Genomic DNA, 11333 nt, shown 5'->3' on the forward strand with positions numbered 1-11333 from the left:
TGCTTGTGCTTGAGTACCTTGGTCTTGGGTGAATTTTTCCTTAAGGCAAATTCTCTTCACATAGCCATTCAAGACCGTTGTTGCTTCAACACCTCAACCTAGATCTAGAGAAGTCATAGAAATTGGGAGCATCTAGAGACAAAGCAGACCTCACCATTGCATCCGAAAAGTCGATTTGGTGAATGGACTATAAATTTGCCTATGTTGGGCCATAGTCAAAATTGAGGCAACATTTTTTTCGCAAACTGACAACCCAAAGGCCCGATTTGTGAAATTGGTATGATCATTTCAGATCTGTACATTTAATTTTTAGATCTGCATTTTTTTCATCTAAATCTTTACAATTCTTTTTAGATCTGCATTATTTTTTTGGGAAATTTTTGGCCATTTGGCTAGTAGGAGAGATTTTTTGAAGGTGAAGATTGAAGCTTGCTGGTGCAAATCAGATATTTGCATCACATTCAGAAGGTCAAAAAACCCCCAAATAAAATTTTGTTTCATCCAAATTGGACATCTAAGGCCAAATCTAGAGCCATTTGTTTTTTGGATGTGCGACAGCGATGATTTGGGAAAAATAATTACAACAACGATTTTCAAACAACGATATCTCCCTCATACGAACTCTTTTTTGCGAGCAATTTTTTTGGTTTTGGGGTAGTATCTCATGATCTATACATTGGTGCAGGTGGTTTGAGATCTTTGTTCCTGAATTTTTCTACAACTCACAAATCTTGATTTTTGCCACTTCAAATGCTTAGTACGGACTCATCTGGACTCCAAATCAGGTTCTATTTTTTTTGAAAGTGCATTTTTTTTGGTCTACTTTCTAGATTTTCAATCAGATTATAGGTTCTATAGATAGAAATACTACTTTCAAAAATAGGCCCTAAATTGGCATGTGGCTATCGCACTAAGTGCCAAATCATACATTAGGAGGGGGGGGGGTGATTGAACATTTCTACATTTTGGGGGGTGCTTACATTCATTGATCTCATGGATGAGTTTTGTTTCACATGTAGGTTTGGGATTAGACCTCCATTGACAAAAAGGAACTATAAAAAATGGAGTGCTTTAGTCATTGGTCATCTAAGAAGTGAGCATAAGGAAGTATTTCCTTATTTATGTTCCAATGAACTGATCTCTGACACTAAAAGACAACCACTTGTTAGTAGACTTTGAGATATTATTATACTGAATATGAGTTTTGATACTAAGCATGTCATTAATAAGCTCATTCACCCATATGATATGTGGATGGCTCTTTGGGAAAAATATGGAGATCCACGAGTCCCTCCATTTCTTGAGGACATTCTATCTCCAGTCACTCTTGTTATGGTACCTCCAACTCCAGATGAGATTACACCTCCTGATGCTTCTATTGATTCTATTGATCTAGTTCCAATCGCAAATGCTCCTGATTCAGTGCAGCAGGATATACCATGTCTTTTTACTTTAGCTTCATGGGATGACTTCCTTCTAGATATTGTAGGTTTGTTCATGGAGTCTCACATTGAAGATGTGGGAGACATCATCGATACTATTTGTCTTCTCTTTGTTGAGGAGACTACTTCATGCATTATGGAAATTGATTGTGACACCAGCAATAGTGCTTCAATAGATTCAAATATGTGGGGTCCTATTGGATGATATAGGGAGAGGTCCAAACATCAACAAATTCCACATGCACATATTGGCACAGTAATAGGTCCAGCATGACAGGGTACACCTTGTCTTCCAGCTCCAGCATCGGTGGATGACTTCTTGATAGATATTTTGGGTTTGTCTATGGAGTCACACATAAAAAAATTGGAAGACATCATTGATGATATACATCTTCTCTTTGATGACGTAGATCCTTCTTCGGTTGTTGTGAGGGCTCAATCTGACCCTCAAGTCCATTCTCTACATGATCAATCTTTACAAGTTGATGTGATTGTGGATTCTTATGTACAACAATTGCAGGAGGTCTCTTTATCATTTGCGGTGATAGTTTGTTCTTTGGGACATGTTCTACATCCATCCTTTCTAGATTTGCACTCGTTCTTTTTTAGAGTGTTGGAAGGGGTGACTATTAGCATTGAAACATTGACAGTTGAGTAGGTTTCTGAGACACCATTCATCATCGAGATTCTTTCTACACATAGGGGGAGCATCTCACCAGTACCTCTACCATTGTTTTTTCCAAAGGGGAGGAAGATTATTCAATGCTCATGGATCAGCTTTTATGTTGGACCAACTCTCATTGATCGACACACTACATTTGGGGGGGGGGACTACCTTATCCCCTTCTTCTATTTTATGGGGGGGACTTTTTCCTCTTATGGGGTTTTGTCCTTCTCCTTCTCATGTTTCTCTTTTGTATATAATTGATGTATGTCATAATGGGGGGGAGGGGGTCTTGATTACTCCATCCATCCATGCATCTTGTCTTTTCATCTGTCTTTTTGGGGGAGGATTTTTCCCATGAGGTTTTCCCTCTTTCTCTGCTTTATGAGAGATTGCATTTCATTATGTACATGGGTACCTAACATGGCCTAGTAGTCGGGACCCATCTTGCATTTCATCCTAGCTTTCGTAAGCTTAAGTGCATTCCCCTAAGTTGCACTTAAGGGGGGTGTTGGTGCAAATAAGTATTTACTTATTACACTTAATTTAAGTTTACTTAGGTTAATGCATTATTTTATTATTTCTTAGGTGAGACACTTAGGAGTTTGTGTACTCTTATGAGTTGTCATGTTGACAACACTGGAGTAAGCAACTCTAATTCAACACATGATGTCGACGACACTGGAGTTTGCATAATTAACTGAATTTCCATGTAGACAACACAATTATTCACACTCCTAATTTAGTACATGGTGTCTACAACATTATTTTTTGTGCTACACCTTTATAGGCTTATCCTCTCATCATTGAGACAACACAATTATTTGCACTCCTAATTTAGCACACGGTGTCTACAACATTATTTTAAAGTGCATTCCCCTAAGTTGCACTTAAGGGGGGGTGTTGGTGTAAATAAGTATTTACTTATTACACATTATTTAAGTTTACTTAGGTTAATGCATTATTTTATTATTTCTTAGGTGAGACACTTAGGAGTTTGCGTACTCTTATGAGTTGTCATGTTGACAACACTAGAGTAAGCAACTCTAATTTAGCACATGGTCTCTACAACACTCAAGTTTGCATAATTAACTGAGTTGTCATGTAGACAACACAGTTATTCACACTCATAATTTAGCACATGGTGTCTACAAAATTATTTTGCATACTACACCTTGGGGCTTGTTTGAGGCCATACGAGCTTCGATTTAATCTGCAATAAAGATGTTCACGCCCCTTCTTTACAAACCCTTGAGGCTGCTCCATATACAATTCCTCTTGTACATGACCATGTAGGAATACAGTTTTCACATCAAGTTGTTCTAACTCAAGATCCCAAGCTACTACTAATCCCAAAGCAGTTCGGATAGTTGTCATCTTGACAACCGGTGAGAAGATTTCATTGAAATTAATCCCTTTTTCTTGATCAAAGCCCTTTACCACCAATCTGGCCTTGAAGCATTTTTTGCCTTTCACTTCCTCTTTAGTCGATATACCCACTTGTTCCTGAGTGGTCTTCAATTTGGAAAAAGAGAGACCAAATCCCAAGTTTGATTCTTGAGTAAAGAATCCATTTCTTCATACATCGTAGCTTGCCATTTTTCATTTTTTACATCTTTGAGTGTAGATTTATAAGTTGTTGGTTTAGAGAATTCAGAAATCAAAAGTGAAGGCTCTTCCTCTTTAGCAAATAACAACTCATAATCTGAGAATTTAGCTGGCATTCTCCTTTCTCTAGTAGATCTTCTCATTTGGGGCTCTCTGTTCTCTGTTTGAACTAATTCAAATGGAGAACTAGTTACTCTAGTTCATTGATTCAAATTTTGAATACCCCCTTTACTGTTAGAGAATAGATTATCATAAGAATCATATATAGTACTTTGGCCATTGATAGCAGTTAAATTGTTGGGCTCTATATTTCCTTCAATCTTTCTTGCATCCATGTTGAAGATCCTAGACTCATGAGGGAGAGAGCGGTTGAGTCTATCATCAAATTCCATTTGAATTGTGTTTGGCCGCTCATTGATGAAGTCCCTTGTATGTGAGAGTTTCTGTAAAGGAAGTGGATTACAAAAATCCCGTGAAGACTCCTGTCAGGATCAATCCATGCCCAATGTCCCATATTCTTCAGTGTTACTTTGATCATGTGAGGCAAAGCATGGGTGACTTGCTTTGAGCCCAAGGCGAGTGTTAAATTTGGAGAAGTCTTCATTCCCACTGTTATGGCCTATGCCATTGAAGGGTGCCACTTGTATCATATTCGATGAATTCACTTGTGAACATTTGCAGGTGGAGGACTATTGATTAATGTCCTATTCCCCTTGGCTTCGCTCAATATCATGGAGATGAACAGAGTCTATAGGGCTGCGGTGGATGGAGTGCTTGGTCCCATGTCTATAGCTTGGAGAGGGAACATACTCCAGTGATTTATCTTTATCTATGCCATTGTGCCTTATTCCTTGATGTTGAATGTGTTTTGTTTCACTAGAACAGATCTGAGGTTCTGAAGAGATAGGTCGAGCATCAGACTTTGTAAAGTCTAATTTATTTATGTTGGTAAATTTTTATGTGTTTAAAATTTCATTGTCATAATTTCCTGAGTTGAAGAGGGAATCTTCTGCCTAAGTATGCCATGTATCCTCTAAGGAAGAGACAGGGGTAGGGGCAAGTACTGATGTAGGAGAGAAATAATTTGTGGGATACAACAACTACATATTATCATGCTGAGAGTTTGAGCCATTGTTCATCATATTGAATAAAGGAATGTATTCTTTGATAGGAGTCTCATCTTTAGAATGAGGAAATACCTTCTCATTAAAGACTATATCTTTACTCCTAATGATTTTCTTATCAGCTAAACTCCAAAGTTTGAAGCCAAATTGATCCTCTCTGTATCCAACAAATATGCAAGGCTCAAATTTAGAATCCAACTTGCTTCTTTTCTCTTTGGGCACATGTACAAAGGCCTGACAATTGAATACTTTAAGATGAGAGTATGAAACTCTTTTGTCTTGCCATTCCTTTTCCAGAATTCCAAAGTTCAACCTTGAAGAAGGACTCTGATTAATCATATATATGGTTGTATTACATGCCTCAGCCCATAATTATTTTCCCAAACCTACATTTGAAAGCATACACCAAGCTTTCTCCATTATTGTTCTGTTGAGTCTTTTTGCTACCCCATTTTCTTGAGGGGCGTAGGGGACAACTTTCACCCTACGAATACCATTATCTGCACAATAATTGTCGAACTCCAATGAACAAAACTCAACTCCGTTATTCATTTTCAAGCATTTAATCTTGTGACCTCTTTGGTTTTCAACAAGAGCTTTGAAAATTTTGAACTTAGAAAAATACTTGAGATTTATTGGCCATCATATATATCCATACTTTCCTTGTACAATCATCAAGGAAAGTAACAAAAAAATTTGCACCTCCTAAGGAACTTACCTCGACGGGACCAAAGACATCTGAGTGTACAAGTTCCAATGGTTTTTCCTTTAGGTCATGTCCATCTTTCAAAAAGCTGACCTGCTTTTGCTTTCCATAAAGGCAATGTTTTCAAAACTCCAAGTTTGCTGATTGGAGACCTGGTAGTTGATCCCTTTTGAGCATTACCTCAAGGCCCTTTTTGCTCATGTGGCCTAATCTTTGATGCCAAAGTGTTGTGTTGCTGCCCATAACTGTCATAACAACCCCTACTTTAGTAGGCTTTTCAAGAAGGTAAAGATTACCAACTTTATTTCCCTTGGCAATGATCCTCAAACTTTATTTCTCGCATTTAAATCCTTTCACACATCACTATGTTGGTCGACAAGGAAAAACATAAAAGACTTCTAAAGAATGGGTATGCCACTTTCTTCGCCTTTGAGCTTAAGGATGGGTATGTTTGGAGGAGACACATGTACAAGTTGTGGATTTTTGAAAAGACTATAAAGCATCTCTACTTGGGAATTAAAAGGAAGAACAAGAACACCTCTGATGAGATGATCCTCTTGCTCAACCAGATTCAGAGTTAGAAAAATATTGTGTGGATGGAGGGCAGCATGGGATGGACCGCTTGGGTTGATGCTTATGATGATTTACTTCACTAGTCTCTGTTACTGGTTAATGTACTTGGTCTTTCTGATACTCTCGTGGTGAGGTTGTGCCTCTAAATTTGTACTCTTCATTTATAACTCTTTTTTTGATCTCCTTATAGTTAATACAAAAACTATATAATATTTTTATTAATTTAAATATTCTCTTTATTATAATATTCTCTGTACAAAATTTCTACTAAAACTAACACCAAGTACTAAGCTATTAGATGACACCTGTTGAAAATTGAAGATAGTAATTTGATTCACTATAACATTTTCCATTTTATTTTTAAATTTATATTATTTCTGTACTTACATTTAATCTATTATTAACCTTTTATATAATCTTTTATTTTTTAAGAAATCAAACACCCTAATCTAATATTCCATAGTATCAACACCAATATAAATAATCTAAAATATATTATAAATCAATGTTAAAACATTTTCTAAACAATTCCTAATATGAATAAATCATAACACCTACACATACCCTTCTTTTCAATTAATTATAAAACATCTCTTAATCATCACTTCCACAAAATTACTACAGATGCTATCAAGAAAAACCAGGAATACAGGTGATATCTCAATTTCTACATACAAACAATCCTCCTTACCACAAGACATCATTTCAATGTCTTACAAGGTATCGGGTACTCATAGATTGGATGGACATACCCAGTTGGACAATAGAAGCAACTATAACCAAATCAATCCTAAAGTACAATTGGAATCTGCCTTCATAATGAAGGACTTGCATGCTGGTTCAAACTCTCTATTTGTTAAGTGGGTTTGAAGAGCATGCAAGTCCATGATGTTTTGTAAGGTCGAGAGTGATGGTTGGAGAGGAACCCATTGTGGTAATGTAGGCGTGAAAGGGAAGCTCCTTGATTTCGCCATTAATGGCGCCCATGGCCTCCTCATTCACCACATGATTATGTTCTCCTTCATACTTTGTAGTTAAAAAAGTGGGTTCTTGGGCGCACCTCTGGACTTGCTTTTTAACTGGACAAGCAGGAACTGCACATTTGTAATAACTTCTCGGCCAAATGTTGTTTCTAATCATTTTTTGCCCATATTTTCTCCACTGGCAGCCATCGCTTACCTGAAAAAATACAATGAATTGAAATTCTCAGCTCAATTCCAACTTTTATGCTGATTGATAGGGTTTCAAAAATACAATAGCAGGAAGAAAATATAGAGAGAAATACAACACAACGCCACATAAAATACCACAATTTGTGTGCTATATTATTAATTGGTTATATCGAAGGGAAAGTAGGGAACTATTTTATTAATTATTATATCAATACATCACTACATATTGTACATATATTTCTTTAAATATCTATAAGCAATTAGATATTGTACATAGATTTCTTTAAAATGAAGACTTGGAAGAAGTCAAAAAATTAGGTAATCGTTGGACTTCACATTCTCAAAAAACCTTAAGTTCTTAAAAAAGGTTAATACATTTCATAAAAAAGGAACAAGAAACTCTTGTAATTTATGTAAGAAAAATAAAAAAACATGTCTATGATATGATATAAGTAAGAAATTGAATTTGATTTGATTAAAAAAGTTGAAATTGAAATTTCTTTATTTTAAATTACTTAAATAGTAGTATTATATATAGACATCTTTTATGCAAATTTTTTCCTAAATGATAATATACTAGTCATTGATAAGTAGGAGATAATTTCTACAGCAAGTCAAATTGTGATATTGCTATCTGTGTAATTTTTTATTCAAACCGATTGACACATGTTTCATGAGTACACACCAATCCATCTCATAAATGGAACACTTAGCACTCATTGGATCTAGGTGATGTACAATACTACTCCAGCTTGAGCCAGCTTAACCCACTCTGCTTGCAACCCCATTTGTAAAACCTTCACAAGTGCTGTGGCTTATGAACCATTCATTAGAAAGCCCCTTAAGCTCATCAATTGATAAGTAGGAGATATTTGGCTTGCTGTGGAAATATCTCATCAATTGATAAGTAGGAGTTATTTGTCTTGCTGTGAGAAATATTTTCCACAGGAAGCCAAATATCTCCTCCTTATTAATTGATGAGCTTAAGGGGCTTTCTAATGAATGATTCATAAGACACAAAACTTGGTGAAGGTTTTGTAAATGGGGTTACAATGGGTGACCTCCCCCGAAGTCTTGGTGAGCATCACCTAGATCCAATGAGTGTTGAAGTGTTCCATTTATTTTCATAAGAGATAGATTCGTAAACATAAATATCATTCTTATTAAATTGAAACAGAAAAAAACAAGACTGATATTTTCTTCCCTATCCAAACACATCTACTTTTCTTATACAATAGACAATTATTTTGATGTTCTTAAATAATTATAGTTTACACTTTAGATCCTCCCCATAGAAACTTTCAGTACTTGCCTGTGATTTTGTTCTCAAGGTTCTGATTTTCTTAGGCACCTGCACACTTGCATCAACAGGGGTCTTCTTATTGGGAGAATCCTCTTCCCCACATAAATTATCATTTCCACTGTTACTCTCCTCTGGCGGCGCATACCTTACGTTCCTCCTCTTACATGGGAGATGCTCATCCATGCAAAATTTGGCCTTCTTGTGTTGTAAGCAAGATGCAGTAGGAAAATCTTTTCCATTATTATAACTTTCCCCTTCTAAGTCTATGCTCAACTTCAGCGTCCTGGCCATGGATTTCGGAAAAGATCTCCTTCTATCTTCCTACAAAAAGATGAGGCATAAGAAAATGGTTAACACTTTGTTGAAAGTCATGGATGTCATTAGAATTAATTGTCATAATCTTGTGTACCTCCTTTTTCATGACTTGTGTTTTCAAACTGAGATATTTACTGCAGGTATGCTTTATCATGAATGTGAGCTTCTCCTTCTCTTCTCTCGCACGCTTTATCTCGGCCACAAGCTGCAGTACAAATCCGTATGTAAGAAAATGGAGAGATCTTATAGAGTTTTTCAAACAGGTGAAGCTTCATGAGGATATTAGAGAGTTAAAAAGAAAAACTAAGAGAAAATTAGATTACAAAACTGTCTAATCTACTTTAGGGATAAATATTATATAATGATTCTGATTTAAATAAAATAGCAATAAGAGTGATATCATTATTCTTGACCAAGACTAATGTCTTTATTTGTACCTAGTTTCTACATTGATCTATAAATAGTTATGATCAATAGATAGTTTATACTATCAAAATAATCCAAAGCTAAATGAAAAATATTGATTTAAAGAGATACCAACTCAGTTTAATTTGGAAATAGGAAGGATAAATATTATAGATTGTAAATATTTGATATTATTATATTGGACAATTGACAAGCTACTAGTGTTCAGTGATCTATCATTAGAATAAGAGTGCTATAAGAAATGAAAAACAGTTTTAGATCATACTAAATGGGATGATAAAGAGTCGAAGAAAAGAAAAAAGATTTTGATTCACATTTAATGAGAACAGAAAAACAGATCACTAATAATGATGGAAATCTATTATTACACTCCTTTATCAATAATCATGAGAATAGAGAGCTAAAAGAGACAATAAAGAATTCTGAATCATATTTGATGATCTATCATAGATAATAAAAAGTGAAAAAGATCTAAAAAGAATTTTGAATAAAGAAAAAAAATAATCCAATCCCAAACACTCACAATCCAAGTTAGAAAATTTGATATTATTGCTTCGTGCACAAACAAAAAAAAATTGATATCATTACTTTAATTAGAGACTAATGTCTTTCTTGTACCTCGTTTCTATGTTGGTCCATCTGGTTTTGAACCACTTTTATGTTGAGCTCACCAAGATATCATCTGAGATCTGGAATGGCTGAAATCTATCAGATATGGAGGCCAAGTGTAGGAATATGTTAAGGGATTCTTCAAATAGAAAATATGGTGCAGTTGAGGGTTTTGAATTGACCTTGACTATCATATAAATTATTGATTTCATGATTGACTAGTGAAAAATTCAATAGCTGATAATTGTTGAAGTCCAGTAACGTGTTATGTACTTATGTGTATAGATATATTAAATGAGGTCAATCATAATTCCAATCATGTTCTTCAAAGCTTTACCAATGAAAGTATTCTGGAAGGACATGGAGTCTATTCAATAGAGGGGAACAATTTCAATCTTGACTCCTTGAAACTCTCTCAATAAAATAATTCTGGTCGATCCCATTGTGTTTGTTAGAAAAAATATTCTCGTAGATTCAATGGTTTAATGGTGATGATAAATTACTTTGGTCAATCCAGCAATTTAATAATGTTGAGCATAAAATTATTGTGGTCAATCCAACTGTTTAGGACTGCGAAACAAACGCTTGCAACATATTTGACTGGATTCTGCATTACGCAATTGGGTCGGACAATTGCTAATGTCTTCTTCAACACATCCATTCATAAAATGTTAACAGATATTGAATTAATTATTTTAGAGTATTATTTATTTATTTATATTATAATAATGTATAATTTTTTTAAAAAGAAATGGTTCTTCAATGGTCTGGCTGGCTTCACAGAGAGATATAATCTGCTCTTGTCAAGGAAATGAAGAGTCAATTAAAAAATGGGGTAGGCAGGACCAATGAAAAGAGTTTCAACTTAGGCTGAATGGGGTAGGCAGGACCAATGAAAAGAGTTTCAACTTAGGGTAAGGTGATGCTAGGTGACCTTTCAATAGTTGGAATCAGTCGAATTTTTAGACTAGATTAAAGAGTTTTACATGTTTTGAACAATAATGGAAGCAATGTTTTAACTCAATAAGAAGAGGATTAGGATCTAAGAGGATGGAAGGGGTTGGGAGGAGTGGAGTTATGTGGCTTCATACCCTAGTGATTTCTTTTTCATAAGGAGTGATTTCAACTTCAAACAGAGAAGGCTATGAAAAAATTGGAGATAAGTAATAATATGTAGTTTGTTAGAGCCTCTTCTTTATTGATCAATAATAGGGATTGGATAGACTATGTATCTTTCTTCGAGGAGAAGGCCTTGATTATGAAATGGATGAGACCATGGCCTTCAATAACCAAAATTTGAAGATGGTGTGATATGCAATAGGCCAAAGATTGTGATCTTAAGATAATGGTAAATGAGTTTTATATGGTTATATGCTCCTTTAAAGAAGATA

General features: G+C 35.2%; 1 protein-coding gene across 1 annotated transcript; it reads right to left on the reverse strand.

The window, feature by feature from the left end:
* Positions 1-6966: 6966 nt before the first annotated feature.
* LOC149532760 (putative WRKY transcription factor 47) lies at positions 6967-10603 on the reverse strand. The gene is made up of 4 exons (XM_089805760.1): positions 10526-10603; positions 9002-9112; positions 8602-8913; positions 6967-7296 (listed from the first exon to the last, which is right to left on the reverse strand). The coding sequence occupies exons 1-4, from the start codon at positions 10601-10603 to the stop codon at positions 6967-6969; spliced, it is 831 nt and encodes a 276-aa protein (XP_089661886.1).
* Positions 10604-11333: the final 730 nt, after the last annotated feature.

This window comes from Cupressus sempervirens, chromosome 10 (genome assembly GCF_028749045.1).
Source record: "Cupressus sempervirens isolate cs-2001-9-10 chromosome 10, ASM2874904v1, whole genome shotgun sequence".
Taxonomy (NCBI): Eukaryota; Viridiplantae; Streptophyta; class Pinopsida; order Cupressales; family Cupressaceae; genus Cupressus; species Cupressus sempervirens.